This window comes from Pseudonaja textilis, chromosome 17, assembly GCF_049901715.1.
Source record: "Pseudonaja textilis isolate UNSWEBS1 chromosome 17, rPseTex1.2, whole genome shotgun sequence".
Lineage (NCBI taxonomy): Eukaryota > Metazoa > Chordata > Lepidosauria > Squamata > Elapidae > Pseudonaja > Pseudonaja textilis.
This window is the reverse complement of record NC_142006.1, coordinates 3,001,523-3,022,691: the sequence shown is the minus strand read 5'-3', so window position 1 is coordinate 3,022,691 and position 21,169 is coordinate 3,001,523. Positions and strand designations below refer to the sequence as shown.

The 21,169-nt window shown below is 47.0% G+C and overlaps 1 protein-coding gene across 4 annotated transcripts; it reads left to right on the top strand.

Moving 5' to 3' along the window:
- The first annotated feature begins 238 nt into the window (after positions 1-238).
- GLE1 (GLE1 RNA export mediator) lies at positions 239-20,293 on the top strand. Of its 4 annotated transcripts, XM_087914562.1 has the most exons (17): positions 254-392; positions 2,346-2,567; positions 3,406-3,525; positions 5,076-5,224; positions 6,463-6,523; positions 8,413-8,667; positions 9,970-10,204; positions 11,737-11,849; positions 12,268-12,337; positions 14,109-14,251; positions 14,853-15,043; positions 15,683-15,812; positions 16,685-16,789; positions 17,593-17,675; positions 18,010-18,073; positions 18,838-18,935; positions 19,218-19,304. In XM_087914562.1, the coding sequence occupies exons 1-16, from the start codon at positions 294-296 to the stop codon at positions 18,904-18,906; spliced, it is 2,109 nt and encodes a 702-aa protein (XP_087770688.1). In that variant the 5' UTR covers positions 254-293; the 3' UTR covers positions 18,907-18,935; positions 19,218-19,304. The 4 variants fall into 4 exon arrangements, with proteins under 4 accessions (XP_026568270.1, XP_026568268.1, XP_087770688.1 ...); XM_026712485.2 differs by having other exon boundaries at positions 239-392; positions 9,973-10,204; positions 18,838-20,293; XM_026712483.2 differs by having other exon boundaries at positions 239-392; positions 18,838-20,293.
- The last annotated feature ends 876 nt before the right edge of the window (positions 20,294-21,169 follow it).

Genomic DNA, 21,169 nt, shown 5'->3' with positions numbered 1-21,169 from the left:
GAAGCGAAACGTTATCAAAGGAAAACACACAAAATCCAGTTACCTTTTTTGGGTGTGTGTGTGTGTGTGAAGCACCTTTTGCACAATTGTGATTGAGAAAATCCATAGAAAGAGACTCAGAATTGTCTACGCGAAGGGTCCCTCTATCCCGTCGCGAGTCTATATTCCACCCAGGGGAAATGGCCGTTCGTAGCTCTATGGGGATTTCTTAACGCTTCCTTTCCCCCCCTCCGGAACCGGAAGTGACGTTGCGGCGCCGGCGTTGCTCGGCGCGACCGTTTTCATTCGGCGCGATGCCGTCGGAGCAATTTCGGATGGAGACCGTCGAGGCCCTGCGGAACACCCGCAAAGGGCGGCTGCGCTACTGCCGCCACTGGAACCCGCTCGAGGAGGTGCGAGGCCGCGCCTTGGCTCCCCTCTCTCCCCGTCTCTCTCTCTCTCTCTCTCTCTCTCTCTTTTCCCGGGCTGGAGGACTACAACTCCCATCCGGCTGCACCATGGAGGGGAAGAGCGTGATGGGAGTTGGGATTCCTCACGCACATACACCAACGTCTTGGGGGGGAGAGCTGGTAGCGGGGGTGGCCGGCCTCGAGACATCCCCCCCGCTCCCCCCCCCCGTTGCGGGCAGCGATACTGCTGCTGCTTATCCTAGCTGGGGATGATGGGCAGGGTGGTCCAAGCAGGCGGGAGGAAGGCGCCCTTTTGTTCCCCACCCCCCTCTTTTCTTTTAATCACTTGAGACTTTCAAGAAGAGATTGGACCGCCATTTGTCAGAAATGGCGCAAGGTCTCCTGCTGGGGGTGGGTGGGTTGAACTAGATGACCTCCAAGGTCCCTTCCAACTCTGATTATCTGTTACATCTGTTATATTTGCAACAAAAGGTGGGGGGTTCTCCTTGCAGTCCCCAACCACAATTTTGCTTCCCAGGGTTGCCCCCACTCAGGCGGCATATAAATTTAATCAATTTTGACAACATTTTTATTATCACACCTAAAGGCCTTGCATTATGACCACAATTGAGCCCCCGTCATTTACATCGCTAAGTGAGACATTTGTTAAATGAGGTTTTTGCTCTCGTTTTTCAACCTTTCTGGCCCACGGTCCTTAAGCGAATCACTGCACTTGTTCAATTAGTCACCCGGTTGTTAAGCGAACCCGGCTTTCCCTTGTTGACTTTGGTTCTAAAAAGGTCGTAAATGGGGGTCAGGTGATCAAGCATCCATCAAGAGACTGTGGGGATGCTGTAATGGTCATAAGTTTGGGGAAAGGGTCATAAGTCACATTTTCCAGTGCCATCGTAACTTTGGTCACTAAATGAACAACAAAACGTTCCAAGTTAAGGACCAGCTGTAGTGCTGTATCTATGATTTATGATGATTGCATTTTATGATTATGATTATCACCTGTTTGTATGTACACAGCTTCTGCATTGCAGACATTCCTTATTGTGTGTCCAATCACACTTGGCCAATAAAGAATTCTATTCTATTCCTGATTTTCCCCCGAAATTGAATTAGAATTCTAGATTACACAGTGGTGAGCCTTTTTTTATACAGATTGGGGCCTTCTCCCCAGGTAGACCAGCCCAGGAATCCCACCCACCAGAAAGACTAAAATTCCTTGCTTTGAAATTGGCCCTAATAAACAGCATTTTAGCAAGTCTGATTCGCAAAATGTATTCATTTATTTTAATTGCTTAATGAAATGGGCTTCCTGTGAATATAAATCAGGAAGGTGTCAATCTGAGCCCTTTTGACCTATTATTCCATTTATTGTGGGTTCTGTTTTGGGAGCAAATTTAAATGTGTGGAGGTTGCAGGGAGGAAGAAGAGGAGGAAGACTGGGGTCCTTGGTGTTCTCTGAGCTTGGCTGTTTTCTTGCAGACATTTCATGACCTAACTAAGTAGCATTATCAGTGATGGTAAGGAGTGCTGTCAGTTTATATTCTCCTGACTTGCCCCCACCTCATTTCCTTCTTGCACTGATAACTTCCCCTAGTTTGGGTAATGAAAGGTCTGCAAGAAAACAGCCAAATTCAGAGAGCACCAAGGATCCCACAGTCCTACTCCTCCTCCCTTCTACCACTGATGATACTCCCTATTTAGGGTCACGAAAAGTCTGCAAGAAAACCCCCATGCTCAGAGAAACACCAGGGACACCTCATTTCAACCCTGAGCTACAAATACTCTCCTTTAAATTCAGATGTTCCCCATTCATTATCATCTTCCCTGCTTCCTTCATCTTAAACGGATGCGCCTTCCGGAGAGCAACAAAAGGAGGCGTGGATTAAGGTGTATGTACAGCCCTTGCCTCCCTGTCTTATACATCATGTTGTTCTTTTTCAGAGCCTCTTAGAAGAGGATAAATCCCCTCCGGTGCTGTCCCCCTACACAGGTTGGGTGCTTGAAAAAATCATCTCCTGTTCTCCAAACTCAGATCCTCTCCTGGCAAAATCCACACCTGAAGGAGCATCCCTTTTCCATGGTTTATCTTTAAAGACCGAGGCCTCTCCTGCCAATCAGCAGAGCCCCCTACCCTCGTTAACAGAAGCCTCTGCTGGTGCCCAGGTAATGCCTTTTTCTTTTTCTTTTTTACAGTAACTATTGTGAGGACCCGGGGTGTGGCACAAAGGCAGCCCAGTCAGATAATCAGTAGTAGTCCCTTTATTAAGCTCCAACTTTGCCCCCAATGTCCTGGTTATCTTCTGGGCTGGAGAAAAACTCCCAGGAACGGCCTTTGGCTGCAGAGAATCAAGTCCAAAACATGATCAACTAAAACTGTAACTATAAGTCCAATCAAGGCAAGATGAGGTAATGAGTTTGGGAAGGCAGGAGCAAGAACTCCAGGCGTGAAGGAACGGCAGTAACTCAGCACGGTTGGGGAGATGCCAGGAACGCAGATAACCAAAGTCAACACAAGATAAACTCACATTTGCTCCCAGCAGCTTCCGTACTCAGCATGCATCTCTTTTAAACTCTCTTCCCAACTGTGGCCAATGAAGGGAATCAGGGCCCTTTCCTCCCCTGTAAGCCACGCAATCCCATGTTGCTCTCTCCTCTGCAACAGTCGTAAATATGAAAAACTGGCCATAAGTCACTTTTCCGTGCCATTGTAACTTTGAATGGTCCTAAATGAACTGTTGTAAGTTGAGAACCGCCAGTGTAAGCTTAAAACATTCGTGTTCTTTGTTCCAAAGCTTTATAACTTCATTCCTGTAGTCTTTTTGGTTCCGTTTTTTGAGTGACACTGAGATGTTGTCCTAGAAGGTGGCAGACTGAGATCTCACTTTAGAGCTGCCTCAGAGGACATTAGATCTCACCCGCCTTCAACAAACCTGTGTTTTCCTACCACCTGGTTGTGAGTCCAGCCTCTCACTTGCTCTTCTTCTGTTTCACATGGGCCCAGAGGAAATGGAGCACCCCGGGGAGCAACCAGGAACCTCTCCTCCTGGCCCCTCCATCCAAAAGCACAGGAGTCGAAGGCCTCATACATTTGCACAGGGAGATCCAGAAGCTGAAAGGGAAGGTGAGCACAGAGGCCTGGTGGGCGTGATATCGGATGAGGCAGCGGGAGCTTATTTGACTGTACAATGTCGTCTTCTTCTTCTTCTTCTTCTTCTTCTTCTTCTTCTTCTTCTTCTTCTTCTTCTTCTTCTTCTTCTTCTTCTTCTTCTTCTTCTTCTTCTAATTCTTCTTCTCCTCCTCCTCCTCCTCCTCCTCCTCCTCCTCTTCCACTCCTTCCCCCACTCATTCTCTCCATTTTCTCCTCCTGTTCCTCCTCCTCCTTCCCCTCCTCCTACTCTTTCCCTGACTCCTCCTCCTTCTTCTCCTCTTTCTCTGACTCCTCCTCCTCTACTCCTTCCCCCACTCCTCCTCTCCATTTTCTCCTGTTCCTCCTCCTACTCTTCCCCTGACTCCTCCTTCTCGTCCTTCCCCTTCCCCTTCTCTTTTCCCTCCATCTTCTCCTCCTTCCCCTCCTCCTCCTCTTCTTGTTTCCTACTTTCCTTTTTCTTTCCTTCTGTCCTTCCTCTTGTACTACTCCAGGTATCAAGGGAGATATAAGGATCTGGCTCGTTTGGTGTTCTTAATTGATGCTGTCTCTCCATCTTCTTCTGGGTCTGCATCTTCTTCTTCTGGGTCTGCATCTTCTTCTTCTTCTTCTTCTTCTTCTTCTTCTTCTTCTTCTCCTTCTCCTCCTCCTCCTCCTCCTCCTCCCTCCTCCTCCTCCTCCTCCTCCTCCTCTTCCTCCTCCTCCTCCTCCTTCTCCTTCTCCTCTTCCTCCTCCTCCTTCTAATTCTTCTTCTTCTTTTTCTCCTTCTCCTCCTCCTCCTCCTTCTCCTCCCCTCCTCCCCCCTCCTCTTCTCCTCCTCCTCCTCCTCCTCCTCCTCCTCCTCCTCCTCCTCTTCTTCTTCTCCTTCTCCTTCTCCTTCCTTATTATTATTATATTATTATTATTATTATTATTATTTCTATATGCCCTTTATGGTATGAGAACCCAAGACATACTTTCCACATGGGCAAAAACACTGTTTGCTGTTCTTATATGTAGTTTGGTTCTTGGGCAGAGGTGGCATTCAGCCGGTTCTGACCAGTTCTGGAGAACCGGTAGCGGAAATGTTGAGTAGTTTGCAGAACCGGCCAATCCCGCCTCTGACTGGCCCCGCCAACCCTGTCTCTTCTCCGCCTCCCATCGAGTCCCAGCTGATCGGCTGGGTCTTCTTTGGTTGCCCTGCCCAGGAGAACGGATCTGGAAAGCAGGTTAGTAGGGTGGGGAAAGAATGGGAATTTTGCAGTATATCCTTCCCCTGCCACGCCCGCCACGCCACGCCCACAGAACCGGTAGTAAAATAAAAATATTGAATCCAACCTCTGTTCTTGGGGTGTCACCATCATCGATAAAGTTTGGATAGAGAGAAAACCTGGGTGCAAGAGCCGTTAAAGCAGCATCCCCTCTCTGTTTCCAGCGGATTGGATCACGGCAGCCAGGTGAGCAGGGACAGAAAACAGAAACGCCCGCCTGCCCTGCGGTGTTGGTGAGCACAGGAGCCTGAGGCTTTCTCCCTTGTTTTCCCGCAGGAGCAGCTGAAGCAGCGCTTGGAGCAGCAGGAGCAGGCGGTGAAGGCCGCCTCCGAGGAGGCCAGCGAGCTGCTGAAACGCTTCGATGAACTGAAGGAGCTGAAGCAGCACCAGGACTACCAGCACCTGCAGCAGGAGATCGAGAACAGGTGAGCATCCGGGGCCTCTCCTGGTGGAGAAACCGCCCGAGCCTCGATTGCCGTCTGATCCTGTTTGGATCTTGCGTCGGTGTCTGTAGAGATTCTCCATCCTCCCGCCCAGGGTTGTAACCCCAGAATGCTTTTTTTCCAAGAGGCAGCTGGACTTTCTGTTTTTTTCCCTTGAAGACGTTTCGCTTCTCATCCAAGGAGCTTCTTCAGCTCTGACCGGATGGTGGGGAATGGAAGGATTTATGCTCCTTGCAGGCAGCTGGTCATTTGCCTCCTTTGAGAGGGTCGTTGAGGCCACTTGGAGGTTTGTCTGTCTCCTCAGGGTCACCTGAGCGGTGCAAATGGTTCCTGTATTCTGCAATTCCCACACACCCCCTCTGGAAATCCATTCCTATTCCCACACCAGTCAAAGGATGTTCATCCCAAACTGTATAGCTAGAAGTCTGTAGAGCTTCTCAGTCATCCAGGCCGTTGTCCCAAAGGTGCTTTTTTCAGGAGGCAACTGGATTTGTGTGTGTGTGTTTTTTTATTTTGAAGAGATTTCGCTCTTCATCCAAGAAGCTTCTTCCGTTCTGACTGGATGGTGGGGAATAGAAGGATTTATCCTCCTTGCAGGCAGCTGGTAGTCTGCATCCTTTTAGAGCAGGGGACTTCAAACATGACAGCTTTAAGACCGGTGGACTTCAGCTGCCAGAATTCCTCCTCCAGTCATGCTAACTCAGGAATTCTGGGAGTTGAAGTCCACCAGTCTTAAAACTCGCCAAGTTTGAAGAGCCGTGTGCTAGAGTCTCAAGTGTTTCTCCACCTTGCCAAGTTTAAGATGGACCTCAACTCCCAGAATTCCCCTGAGATACTTCTTGAGAAGGTTTGAGGTTGAGAAAGACTGCCGTAAGACCTATAACCCTTAAAGCAAGGGTCTTCAAACTTGACAGCTTTAAGACTTGTGGACTTCAACTCCCAGAATTCCTCCTCCAGCCCTGTTAGCTCAGGAATCCTGGGAGTCGAAGTCCATAAACCTTAAAAACTTGCCAAGGTTTGAAGAGCCTTGTTTGAGAGGGTTGTTGAAGCACGTGAAAGTTTACCTGTGTCCTCGGGGTCACCTGTGTGGTGCTCCTGGTTCCTGAAGCCTGCAATTTCCCCCCCCCCCTCTTGAAATCCATTCCCACACCAGTCAAAGGGTGTCCCTCCCAGATGGTATAGCTAAAAGTCTCTCTCTGTGCGTGTCTGTTTCGTTCCAGCTCCAAAGAAGCTCAAGGCCAACAGGAGAAACTGAAGGAGGAGCATCGCCGCAGAGCCAAAGTAAGCAGAGAAATGGGCCAGGCAGGGGGGGAAAAGGGGGGGGGGTGTCTTGCAGTTCAGCCTTTTGCCCCCTCAACTAACCCCTCTTCAGCTACAAGGATGCCCGGTGTTTCCTATCCATACCTGGAGAGGGTCACGCCATCCACGCCTCCTCTGTTTCTTCTCTCTTTACATTTTTAAAGCGATGGGAAAGGAAGGACAAAGAGACAGAAAGAGGGAAGGAAGAACTGAGGAGAAGAAGAGAGATGGGTGTTCATAGTGTAGCCGCGTGAACGCTTATAAGGACTATGTGCTTTGTGGATCAGGGAACGCAACGTAGGCCCTGCTGCCGTTTTTAATCTGATCGGAGAAAAATAAATAAAACGGAAGGCCACCTGTTCAGCAGGTGGGGCCATCAGCCAGGCAGAAGCTCCCCCTTGGTGGAAGGGGTGTCCTTTCTGCCCAGGGATGTTCCACCAAGAAAGGGAAGTATGTGTAGTTCAGGTTTGAAATGAGGAGTCCTTGGCGCTCTCTTGAATTTTGGTGGTTTTCCTTGCAGACGTTTCATTACCCGACTAGGTAACTCCGTCAGGGCTGGGAGGGGGTAGGGTTTTTCTCTCAGTTTATCTTCTAGTGTTGGTGGGAGTCTTGGAAGTTCTTTGGTTGGGCTGTTTACGGTCAGGGCAAGCCCCCACAGTATATAAAATAAGAGCAAACCCCACTCCCTTCAAGCACTGATGAGGTTACCTAGTTGGGTAATGAAACGTCTTCAAGAACACAACCCAAGTCCAGAGAGCAGTGTTCCAATACCTCAAGGGCTACCCCAAAGAAGAGGGAGTCAAGCTATTCTCCAAGGTAATTGGACACCAAGTGGTGGGCCGGGGACAAACTGGTGGTCCGCGAGAAGATTCGGGTGGTCCGCGGAGAAGTGTTCCCTCCCCCAAAGCAATTAATCCAGGCAGGGGCCGCCCAACCTGCTGTCTCCCCCCCACCTTTCGGCCGAGCGCAAACCTTACCTTGAGTAGAGCCACGTGAGCTGAAACTGGAAGGTAAGACCAACGGCAGGGGAGGGAAATCCGCCCCGGGGTGGCTTCCTGACGTTGGTGGGAGAGTCGGTCCCATATTCCAGAGCTGCCGTAGTCACAGGACTGGCCCTTTGGTCACCCCGGAGCAGCTCCTCCAGCCCATAGCAGGCCGGTGCACCCAGGTGGAGGAGTACCTGCTCCAGGATGACCAAAGGGCCAGTCCTGTGACTACTGCACCTCTGGAAATGGGGACCGACTTTCCCACCAGCGTCAGCAAGCCAGCATCCGTCAAAATCCCTATTGGTGGTCTGCGGGATTGAAAATTATGGGTTTGGTGGTCCCTGAGGTACCAAAAGGTTCCTGCTCCAAAGCACCAAAGGGCAGGACAAGAAACCACGGGTGGAAACTCATCAAGGACAGAAGCAACCTAGAACTAAGGAGGCATTTCCTGACGGTTGGAACGATTAATCAGTGGGACAAGTAAATGCTCCAACACTGGAAGTTTTTTAAAAAGATGTTGGATATCTATTTGTCTGAAGTGGTGTAGGGTTTCCTGCCTAGGCAGGGGGTTGGACTAGAAGACCTCCAAGGTCCCTTCCAGGTCTGTTATTCTATTCTAAATCGTAAAGCTCTAAGGATCCCACAATTTTCCTCCTCCTCCTCCCCCCCACCCATAAATCCCGCTCCCTTCTACCACTGATGATGCTACCTAGTCCGGTAATGAAAAGTCTGCAAGGGAAACCGCCAAATTCAAGAGAGTGCCAAGGACCTTCTGCCTGTCTTGGTGCTCCTTAACATTACCTGGGCGTAGGTGAGACGAAGCCTTAGCCTTTGAGCTGGCATTGCCCTTTCCCCAAACGGAAACTCTCTCCTTCCCTCCCGAAGCTTTTGAGCCGGAAGCTCCGTGAGGCCGAGCAGCAGCGGCAGCGGCAGGAAGACCTGGAGCGCCAGCGGCGGGAGGAGAGCCAGGAACGCCTGCGCCGCCTCTATGCCATCCAGGAGGAGGTTTTGCAGATCCACCAACAGATCGGCCTCAACGCCAGGCACAAAGACCTGCCCACCGTCGACTTCTCGCTCTACAACAACCGTGGCAATCAGCTCTGTGGGGAGGTGTCGGCCTTAGTCCGGATGGCCAATGAGGTAATAGCCATAGCCCTTATGTGCTGCTTTCCAGAGCCAGCCTGTTTCCCCCAACGATCTGGGTCCTCCTTTTACCCACCTTGGAAGGGTGGAAAATCAAGCTTAAGCTGGTGAGAATTGAACTGCTGGCAGTCGGCAGAATTAGCCTGCAATACCGCATTCTAACCACTGCTCCACTATGGCTTCCTTCCTTCTTCTCATCTTCCTTCTTTCTCATCTTCCTTCCTTCCTTCCTTCCTTCCTTCCTTCCTTCCTTCCTTCCTTCCTTCCTTCCTTCCTATCTTCCTTCCTACCTTCCTTTCTTCCTTCCTACCTTCCTTCCTTCCTTCTCATTTGCTTTCCTTCTTTCTCATCTTCCTTCCTTCCTTCCTTCCTTCCTTAATCTCCTTCCTTCCTTCCTTCCTTAATCTCCTTCCTTCCTTCCTACCTACCTTCCTTTCTTCCTTCCTACCTTCCTTCCTTCCTTCCTTCCTTCTCATTTGCTTTCCTTCTTTCTCATCTTCCTTCCTTCCTTCCTTCCTTCCTTCCTTCCTTCCTTCCTTCCTTCCTTCCTTCCTTCCTTCCTTCCTTCTCATTTACTTTCCTTCTTTCTCATCTTCCTTCCTTCTCATTTGCTTTCCTTCTTTCTCATCTTCCTTCCTTCCTTCCTTCCTTCCTTCCTTCCTTCCTTCCTTCCTTCCTCCTTTTCTTCCTTCCCAACAGCACTAAGACTCATATACCTCTTCACCGTGCTTTACAGCCCTCTCTGAGCAAGTTTACAGAGTCAGCCTCTTGCCCCCCAACAATCTAGGTCTCCATTTTACCGATCTCGGAAGGATGGAAAGCCAAATGAACTTTGAGCTGGTCAGGATCGAACTGATGGCAGTGGGCAAAATTAGCCTGTCATTCTCACCCCTGTACCCAACATGGCTCTTAAAATAACGAACTTCAGAGTTCAAGAGAATCCGTTTCACCTCCTGGGTCACTCTGCTCCAATATAGGCAGTCCTTGGCTTACAATAGTTTGCTTAATGACCATTCAAAGTTACAACAGCGCTGAAAACAGTGACTTATGACTGTTTTTCCACACTGATGACCGTTCCAGCGTCCCCGTGGGCCCACGATCAAAATGCAGATGTGCTTGGCAATTGGCTCCTAATTATGATGGCTGCAGTGCGTCCCTCTGGGCCACGCGATCTCTTTTTCCAACCTTCTGAAAGTGAAGTGTCCAATCACACTTGGCCAGTAAAGAATTCATTCCTTTATTCATTCAAACTGGTTTTTCTGATTTTTGGTTTGTTGGGTTTTTTCCCCCTCCCAAAAGCAGGCTTTCCCCAGCGAGGCAGATGTGTCTTCCGCTGAGCACACCCTTCTCAAAATGCACCAGCTGCTTTCTGACATGCAGCAAGAAATTGCGCTCGGCCTGGAGGAGAAGAAGCGGCAGGAGGAGAAATTGGCTGCGGCTGCGGCTGCAGCAGCCGAGGCCAAAAAAACAGAGGAACTGCAGAAACAGGAGCTGGCAAAATCCCAGACTTCGGATCCCGGCAAGCTTGCTGGAGGTAAAACCCCAAAATGCAGTCAATGTATCTGCTTTTCTAGCGTCTTCAAGATTTTGTGGGGTTACAGCTCCCATCGTCCTCTCCACGGTGGTGCTTTTTCTTAAATAATTAGTCCTCTTTCGAAGCCGCTTTTACCTGGGTGTAGCTGACTCTGAGACACATCATTCACCGTCACCCTTGACTCTGGTTTCCCCGCAGCCCCTGGGTGTATCATCATTCGTATCCTCCAATGGGACACCTCCCTAGCCCAAAGCCATCAATCAGGCTCTCCGGTTGGAATTTTGCAGAAACTTCGGTCACCTAGTTACAATCTCTGAAAAACTATGCACGGAAAGCACTTTGGATTCCAAGCGGCCGCACTGCTCTTTCAAACTGCCTTCCGCCCTCCCTTTCTGTTGTCAACTATAAAACGGCCACAGAAATGTTTCGCGAGTTGACAGCCGTTGTAACTGAAGGAACAGTTGTAATGAGGGGGTGTCCTTTCAGCTTGCTTGCTTTCTTGCAGACCTTTCGTTACCCAGCTAGGTAACTGTCAACTCATCCAACATTCCTATGCCTGTTTTAGGAGGGGGAGGAAGGAAATTTGGAAGAGCGGCTGCAGCAGTTTGAAATGGGAAGTATCACTCCAACTCTTTCTCTTTAAATGGCTGTAACTAAAATACCAGGGCTTTTACCCACAAATAGATTTCATTGGAGAACGTGAGCGACGACACCCAGCCTGTGCTCAATTGGAGAATCTGGTGGATGAGACACCCCCGGGGAGGGGGGAGGCAGGGAAACAGGGTCACAGGGGACTGTAAACTACGTATGCCAGAGTTGGCTTCGTGCAGGGCAGTGCCAGTATATCAATAGCACTTAGACTTATATACCGCCTCACAGTGCTTTCACAGCCCTCTCTAAGCACTTTACAAAGTCAGCCTCTTGCCCCCCAACAATCTGGGTCCTCGTTTTACCCACCTTGGAAGGACGGAAGACTGAGTCAACCTGGAGCCTGGTGGGATTCGATCTGCCAAATTGCAGTAGGAGCAGCTTGCAGAACTGCACTCTTAACCGCTGCGCCGCGGAAGCTCTATATGTTGCCTCTAATGAATCCTTTGAAGTTTTTCTTTTAAAGTTTGGCTCAAGAATCATTATTTAATTAGGGCAGTTGCCAGAATCCTGACAGTGCTAGTCAAGAGTGCTGTTTGCCGTCAGACTCTTCCCCTGTCTGTGTGGGTGAGGGCAGAGATTAGAGATGGTTAGCTTGGGCCGTTTGCTGTTGGCTTCTTTGGCAGTTTCTTGACTGGGGTATGGCTTACTTGATTGTTGGTGTGATGTTAACCTTTGGAGTTAATCTATGCTGATCTGGGTGCTGATCGCTGGTGGAGTGATGCTGGAGTCCTTTTGTTCTCTTTTGGGCTGGTTTTATTGTCTCTTTTTGCAGAGTCTATAGATATTAACGTTTGCGTGTCCGTTGAATGGTTGTAAGCCAAGAACTACCGGCGCTAGTTTCCCACACTGCTCGTTTATCCGCTTGGCTGTCATGTCTCCAGGGCTTCAGGTAAAGGCAGACCCCTCCATCATGAAGTGGTACGAAGAGCTGCAGAAAGAATCGGAACGTTGTGTGGCTTCCTTCAGTCGCTTAGCCAACAGCAAAGACACGCAGGTAAGAATGTCGTAGAGCAGGCGTATATCCAACCTGGGCAACTTTTAAGGGTTCTAGACTACAACTCCCGGGGGCTGGACTAGAAGACCTCCAAGGCCCCTTCCAGCTCTATCCTATCCTATATCCTATCCTATCCTATCTTCTATCCTATCCTATCCTATTCTATTCCTATTTCTAATTATATAGTCTGTTGTGTTCTACTCTACTCTACTCTACTCTACTCCTGTAGTTGTTTTATTCTGTAACCTGTTCTGTGTTCTATGCTGTGTGACGCCATTTCTATTTCTATTCCATTTCTATTCTTATTTCATTTCTATTTCTATTCCTATTTCTATTCCTCAGCCACCACTTATACAAAACCATGACTTTTGAATACTGCACTAAGGTCATTCATTCTGAATGTTTTCCTCTTTTTCAGGAGAAAAAAATCAAAATGGAATTGCAGAAAGCCGCCACCATCCCTGTTAGCCAGATTTCTACCATTGCAGGTGAACCCTCACCTCTGCTTGTTCCTTGTAAGGCTTCTGGTCACAATATTAGCGGTTGATTAACTGCTAATCACTATTTTCTGTGCAGCAGCACTGGGGTTTCGTTGGAAACACACATCTAATGCCCCATAGTTATTTCACATAACAAATGTGGCAAACCCTTTGCACTACTCCTTATTCCTTTTTCTTTTAGTATCAAACTGACAACGGGCCACACAGTTTATGGACTGTAATTTTAGTATAGTTTAGACCATGTATAATTGACAGACTGGACTTTATCATAGATTTTAGTTGTTATTTATTATTTTATACTAGAATTTTTAATTGTATACTTACTGAGTGTTTTTATTTGTTCTGGTCTGTGACTGTAATAAACTGAATTGAACTATTCACTAGTCTAGGGAAGAGAAGGACCAGGGGAGACAGGATAGCAGTCTTCCAATATTTGAGGGGCTGCCACAGAGAGGAAGAAAGGGTCAAGCTATTTTCTAAAGTGCCTGTAGGCCAGACAAGGAATAATGGATGGTAACTGACCAAGGAGAGATTCAACCTGGAAATAAGGAGAAACTTTCTGACAGTGAGAACAATCAACCAATGGAACAGCTTGCCCTCAGAAGTTGTGGGAGCTTGAAAGTTTCAAGTGAGACTTTCAAGAAGAGATTGGACTGCCTTCTGTCAGAAATGGTGTAGGGACTCCCGCTTGGGCAGGAGGTTGGACTAGATGACCTATAAGGTCCCTTCCAACTCTGATTATCTGTTAGATCACTATTAAACTGTTTATCAATCCTGGGTGACAAACTCTACAGCAAGTGGAACAGATTCCTAACCAACTTAGGTGACAACTTTGTCATTGAAACAGTAGAAGAGGGAACTAGAGAAAAAGCTATATTGGACCTAATTCTTACTAATAGAGAAGAAGTGATAGAGGGAATTGAACTTGCTGGAACCTTGGGTGAGAGTGACCATGTCATGTTGGAATTTGATATAATGCAAACACCAATCAGTGCCTTAAACTTTAAAAGAGCCAATTTTAACAAACTCCGAGCCTTAGAAAAAAAATCCATGGATCCTAAAGAGGAAAACAACTCAAGAAGCATGGGAAACATTGAAAAATATGATAATAAAAGCCCAGTCCAACACAATACCATTGAAAAAGAAAAACAAGAAATCCAAGAAGAAACCAACATGGTTGCACAAAAAAAACTCTATCATAAACTGAAAGACAAAAAGGATAAGTACAAAAATGGAAAGAAGGATATATAACTAAGCCAGAATATCAGCAAATAGCCCGAATCTGCACAGATAAAGTCAGGAAAGCAAAGGCTCAGAATAAACCAAGGCTTGCAAAAAAAAAAGTCAAAGATAATTTTTAAAAAAAGTTTCTTTCAACATATAAATAGCAAGAAAAAAGTCAAGAAAACAGTTGGTCCCACTAAAGAGAGAAGGTGGGAAGGAAATAACAGGCAGTAGAGAGAAAGCGGAGTTGCTTAACTCATTCTTTGCATCAGTCTTCATGCAAAAAGAAACTGTAACCCAACCTACTAAAAACCTAACTGTAAAAGACTAGAAATAAAAATTAAAATAAGCAAGAAAATGATAAGAGAACACCTGTCTGACCTTGATGAATATATGTCAGATATAACACCAAAAGCCACTTTCTTCGCCCCAATGCTTGCTTACATAATGTCACTTATTTTGAACACCTAAAAACCTGCCTTCATGCGCCATCTGCTTCCTCATTGGTATCTTTTTCTTCTGCTGGTTTTCACAGGTTCTCAACTGAAGGAGATATTTGAAAAGATCAACGGCCTCCTTTCAGGAAAATACGTGCAGTGCGGCGGCCATAAAATATCCGTCACGCAGCACCCCGAAGGCCTAGAGTTTGTTTATTTCAAACTGGCTGAAAAGTTTGTGGTAAGAAGGTCATACTGGCAAAAAGTTTGCCTCCCTCCCTCCTTCCCTTCTCCAGATCAAAAAAATGATTCTGCAAAGGTGGTGTTTTTAAATCATCATTTAACTCTGGCTTCTTTTAAGCTGCTTTGGAAATAGCAATAGCGGTTAGACTTACATACCGCTTCATAGTGCTTCCCAGCCTCCTCTAAGCGGTTTACAGAGTCAGCCTCTTGCCCCTCCAATAATCTGGGTCCTCATTTTACTGACCTCGGAAGGATGGAAGGCCAAGTCAACGTTGAGCTGGTCAGGATCGAACTCCTGGCAGTGGACAGAATTAGCCCGCAATAGTGCATTCTAATCACCACACTATCACAACTCAATAATTCAGTAAACAGAAGGAAGGAAATCTGGACAATTCAGACTGGGGGTGAAAAGGAGCTTGGCATTACAATTTGCACACAGGCTGTGTTTGTACACCACCCTGCGCACAAGGCAGGATTTAGGAACTATTTTGAACCTATGTTTAGTGAGAGTGATAGGTGAAACTTCTCTTGTCCTTTCGAGCACTTAGCGCAGACTGAAAGATCTATATTTGGGTTTTTTTTTATTTTTTCCCCCCCAGAAACAAGGTGAAGAAGAAGTGGCCGCACACCACGAAGCGGCGTTCCCCATTGCCGTGGTGGCGTCTGGCATCTGGGAGCTGCACCCCAAGGTGGGGACCCTCACCTTGGCTCACTTGCACAAAAAGTGTCCTTACGCCGTGCCCTTCTACCCCGCGATGAAGGAAAGCACCCCACTGGAAGAGTATCAGAGGTGATTCCCCTCAGGTGGGCAGGATGGGCGGTTGGGGAGCTCTAGTGAGGCTGCAAAGGCGGTCCTCAATTGGTAACAGTTCAAAAGCATGTGAAAAAAAACCGCAAGTAGAAAAACAGGGACAACCTTGGGTGGGAAGGTAACAGCGTTCTGTGCGCCTTTGGTGTTCAGTTGTGCCAGCCACATGACCATGGAGACGTCTTCGGACAGCGCTGGCTCTTCTTTGGCTTTGTAACGGAGAGGATCACCACCCCCTAAAGCTGGAAACGATGAGCACATATGTGCAAAGGGGACTTTTACCTTTATACATTGACCTATAAACTCTGTGTAACTCCCAAGTACAATAAAACACATGCGATCTCTTTGACTTCTCCTTTACTACATATACATACTCGTTCTGCTATTGGGGTCTTCTTATACCTGCCCTGGGGGAGGATGTTAAATCTGGCTCTGAAGAATGCTATTCTATGTTTTGGGAAGATCAGGTCCTTTTTCCCACACGCCCTGTTTAATTCTGTTCCTACTGTGGAGGGGTATCCCCTTCAGTTCTAAGTGGAACTCCGTGTCTTTTATTCTGTGATCAGTAGCTACTTGCTTAGCTTGGTCAAAGCCTGAGGATCATCTCCACGTCTTCTTTAGGATACTTGGCTACCAAGTGAAGGATGGGAAAGTAGAGCCCCAGGATAACTTTCTCAAGCGGATGTCTGGAATGATCCGACTCTATGCGGCCATCCTGCAGCTTCAGTGGCCTTACCGAGATAAGCAAGGGGTGAGTAAGTGCGTCTTTCGTCATCGCTGATCAATCCAAAGTGGACTTTTCCGCCCTTCTGGCAGCCTCCGACCCCTTCCTTGCAAGCGGGCATCGTCCACTCCAACAGCCTCTGAATCTGTTCAGATATTTCACTCCCTCCGTTTAAGGTTGTAGTCTGAGTCTGATTCTGAGGAGGAGGTTGAGCAGCTGACAGGGAGTGGGAGTGTGGCTCCGGTGGTTGTGGAGGAAACTGGGGAAGGGCACATTCCGGCTGGGCATTCAGAGGAAGACCCAGGCCCACCCCTTCTTCATCCTAGGGCACGCAGGGAGGAACAGAAAAGGGAGCAATGTGGTTTACAGGGGAGGAAAGGGCTCTGATCTCCTTCATGGGCTGCAGCTGGGAGGACTGGTTAAAAGGACAAACCGCACATGGCAAAGTTGCTGGAAGCAAAGTGTGCATTATTCTTGTCAAAGCTTATCCGGGGGTTTGGCTTCCAACTGTGGTTGCTGCGTTATCTGGTGGAAGTCTGCAATTTATCATCCTGGCCTGCCCTATTAATTACTTTAGTGTGGTTTGTGTTGGTTTTTTTATTTCTAATTATCTTTACTTTGGGTTCGGCTGCATTTACTCCGTCCGTAGACTGTTTTTTTAAGAAAAGTTTGATGTCCAGCTGAGGACAATTGGACCTTGGGGCCAAGTTGGAGGCATTAAAAGGAATTTATTCTAAGTTTGTGACTTGGTTATTTTTGTGCCACGCCCCTTTGGGTCATCCCAGGTTGCTTCGGACGGAAGCCACCTACGGAAGGGAGCTTGAAACTAAAGTAGGGTGGGGTTTGGGGGGGGTTAAAATAGAGTAATTTAGGGGACTGGCCTTCCTTTTGTTCATTAGACTCACCCACATGGATTAAACCATGCATGGCGTTGGCTGGCACAGGTTTTGAACATGGAGCCGCTGGCAGATGTGACGGCAACGATTCTGTTTGATTTCCTGGAGGTAAGTGGAGCTCTTGTCTGCCTGTGGCTTTTTCCTTCTCCTTCCAGCTCATGAGTAGTTGTGCTCAGAATAGAAGAGGAGAGAATAGAATCGAAGGTAGAATAGAGCAGAGCTGGATGGGACCATAAAGGTCTTCTAGTCCAGCCCCCTGCTCAGGCAGGAGAACCTATATATACCATCTCATACAAATGACTGTCCAGACTCTTCTTAAAAACCTCCAGTGAATTAACATTACCCTGTTTCCCCGAAAATACGACCTACCCTGAAAGTAAGTCCTAGCTAGATTTTTACACGTGCACCCAATATAAGCCCCACCCCCAAAAATAAGCCCTAATTAAGACCCCACCCACTCCAGAGTGGATGGGGAAAAATTAAGCTAGGGTGAGGATGGGGGAGGGTGGAGCTACCCTACTACTTACCTTTGGACAGTTGTAGCCAGGCCTCGCACACCCCGACACCTGCCTTGCCGGCCCATTTCTTCTGCAGGGCCTCTGTAGCTGATAACAAAACTCTGGATCGATCCAGAAGAAGAAAAAGTTCCCAAGGCCTCCGATAGCGAAAAGGAGGCCAGGGGCGACGCGCGCAAGTGAGGTTATAGCGGATAACATCCCCCCAAAATAAGACCCGGGTCCTTTTTTTTGATGGCAAACCGTATAAGACAGGGTCTTATTTTCAGGGAAACCCGGAAACCTTCATATGAATTAGAACAGCTGCTCTCTCTTAACTTGGATAAGTTTGAGGGAGATTTTGTTCTTCCTTTCCCAATATTATGGCTTGAAATTCTTCTGTTTTGTGCTCCTCAGGTGTGCGGGAATGCTCTCATGAAGCAGTACCAGGGGCAATTTTGGAAGATGCTTCTTCTGATCCAGGAAGAGTACTTTCCCAGGTATGGCCTGGAATTTTGAGGCAGTTCTGAAACGCGTATACTATCCCTTTACATTTCTTCCGGCTCCGAGGAAGGGATTGTCATGCTTTTTCGTTCGTTTGCCTTCTTCCCTGCTCCCTCAATTACAACTATTTGAATAAACTGGGACAGAGAATCCCCTCTGGGATGCATCGTGACTCTCAAAAGTGCTTCGTTCTTCTTTTCAGTCCCGATTATTGGCCAAACTGGAAGAGGACAGACAAAATCAAAGCCCCGACAGTGTAGCATATAAGGCGGTAAAGCCACCTTTGAATATTTGAGTCAGTCCCAACCGCTCTTCTCTTCTGCCCTCCAGGATTGAATCAATTACCAGCCCTGGAGAAATGGGCTCCCTCATTCGATTCAAGCAATTTTTAAAGGTAAGTTGATGTTCTCTCAATCTAGGTTTCAAGCTAAGACAACGACGGCTGAGTTTGGCTGGTTGTTTCCTTCCTCCTCCTCCCCCCACACCCCAATTCCTTCTATAGCACTGATGATGTTACCTAGTTTGATAATAAAATGTCTGTAAGAAGGTCAGAGAGCACTAAGGGCCCCACAGTTGTTGTCATTCTCCTCCTCCTCCTCCTCCTCCTCCTCCTCCTCCTCCTCCTCCTGCTCCTCCTCCTCCTCCTCCTCCTCTCCACAAAGCCCACTCTCTTCTACCACTGATGATGTCACTAGTTTCCCTAATGAAACATTTGCAAGAAAACAACCAAGCTCAGGGAGCACCAAGGACCCCCTCAAATCCAGAATGGGAACAACTTTCAGAGGAGCATCAGATCAGCCTTTCACACACACACACACACACACACACACACACACACACACACACACACCCAGCCAACAGCCACCTTCTCTGTGGAACCTTTCCTAGTCTCCATTGTCATTCTGCTTTGCTATTTATTTATTTTGTCAGTCCTCTCTGTTCTCATCCCTCCCCGAGGCACCCCAAGTGTGTCCGATTCGCTCCGGCCGTTCCCTCAATCAATATTAACCCCCCTTAGCCTCATTTTCCCCCATCACACACAGCGCAAAACAGCTTTTTGCACCCTCATGCCTGTGTTGCCCCGCTTGCCTTGTCCTCGGGTTACGCATCTGTGTTTGATCGCCCGGCCTTTAAAAGAAATATTTTCTTCTCTCCCAGGAATGCTCGCAACAAAAGAACATTCCACTGCCCAAAGGATATTTGCCACCTTCTTTTTGGAAATCGTGAGGCTGGGATTCCTTGCACTTTTACAGAAGGTGAAAGAACAGATCGCTTCAGGGTGGTGGGTTGTTTTTTGGGGGGTTTTTTTGGTTATAAAAAAGTCTGTAGGCAGACATTTTTAAAAACAACAAAACCAAACAATGTTTGGATTCTCTGCAAGAATCCAGAATGGCTAGTCAGCTTTTATTCAGATTGTCAAAGGCAATCGTTTATCTCCCAAGATTTTCCGCTGGGATTTGCACTCGCATCATTGCACATGGGTGTGTCCTCCTGTTTTTCCTGCTGTGTCATACCCACTCAAATTGGTTTTTTTCCAGTGTCCTCCTGTGCTTTATTAATGTCAGAAGTTTAATGCACATCAAAAACCAAAGCATCACCACCTCAGGGTCTGAAACCCTGGGATTGAATTGGAAGAGAGGTTAATTCTTAATGAAAGTACTGCAGTCCTTTGCAGCAAAAAAAGCCTGGATTAATTGCCTTGAATTAAAAAAAAAAGCAGGCAGAGTGAAAACCTTTGAGCTAATCCAAGCAATGCTGAAAGAACATGAATTGATTTGTGGCGTTCATTCTTTTTTTTAAAAGGTTTTACAGAGCTTTGCATTTATTTAAGTAAGATCCATCCCCCTCCTCAAAATAGAAGCATGAATGGGAAAAGAAGATCCCTGCTGGCTGCTTAATTTTCATAAAATCAAGGGAAATTGCTTAAAATCAGTCTGGAAGGTTTTCTCTCTCTTGGATCCAAGCCTATACATGAGCAATAGGACTGTGGAATTTCCACTTTTTTTGCTATTTGAAAGCGATTGGTGGAAAATGAAGAGGAGTTTATATTTTTATGCATTGGTGCTAAACCGTGGAGTATTTCTGATCATATATGTGTGTGTGTGTGTGTGTTAAGTTTTTGCAGGTACTTATATGTGTGGTATTCAGCTTTGTTCGGGTATTTTCCCACGTCATTGTAGTTGTGCTTTTAAAGTTATAGCAATGTTTTGGCAGAATCTCATTTGCCATCATCAGGCTTCTGTATTGTTCTATACATATTGTTCTATACATATATTCTGTATTGTTCTGTACAATATTCTGTATTGTGAACACAATACCGAAGCCTGATGATGGCAGATGAGATTCTGCCGAAATGTTGCTACAACTTTAAAAGCACAACTATAATGACGTGGAAAAATACCCGAACAAAGCTGAATACTATACATAGATACATACATACATACATACATACATTACATACGACATGATCCGGCTTGCTGGCAGAGTAGAACTACAAGTCGACAGAGCAATGATGTCAGCTCAATCAAGCATGAAATGTTGAGCTTTTGTGTTATTTTGCTTTTGTGTCTTGTTTTACAATGATAAAGATAATAAAAGCTTGGGAAGAAGCTTCCTTGAATGCCATGAAAGCTTAAATGAACTTTATTTTAAAGACTTCATTGAGTAACTTATTTTAATGTATACGCACGCCTGTTTTCAAAGTAAAGGCTCGGAATTTATAATCTCAGGTTATTATTTTTTTACAACTTTGGTCTCTTTCTTATTGGCTTAGTTTCGAGATGGAACTCATAATGTGATCCAAATGGATCATAAACAGATCCAAATGGCTCTTTGAATGTTTAAGGTTGTTCTGACCAAGACTTCCTGAGACTGTAATTAAGCACATGCTTAGTTGAAACGATTCTGGTTTAATTTCAACACTGGGAATTATGTTCATTCCCAGCCCGTAATGAGTCCCAAACAGTCCCTCGAGATAAGCACCCACCTTTCTCTCCTTTGAATTGCTGCCAACAACTAAAGTGCCAAATTAACTATAAAAAACCAACTGAAGTACAAAGTCCACACAGCTTCAGGGTTTAATCCAAACAAGCGAACCTTTGCTTCCTGCAAAAGGTTTCTCTATCTTTGCACTTCCTTTATACCTTTTGAGGAGGAGCAATCACCTCCCAGCCTTACTCCCAAGTCGCCCCTTTTGTCTTAGCTGCTCTTGCCTTCTGGCAGCTCTGTGCATACGCGCCCTGGGAACAGGCTCCCCTTGTTCCTCTGCCTCGCTGCTGCCAGACTTCGGAGGCTCTGGAATTAGCACCCCATGGCCCTGACCCCATCTCTGCATCGGACACAAGGACCCTCGTCCAAGTCCTCTCCAGACTCCCGGACTGGTCCCCGTTCTTCCCCACTGTCCAATTCTGCTGCCGTCTGCACAGGCTGCTGGCAAACCACAACAAAGGTTGCTGACCCCTGCTTTAGACCAGCAGCTATCTTTTGAGCA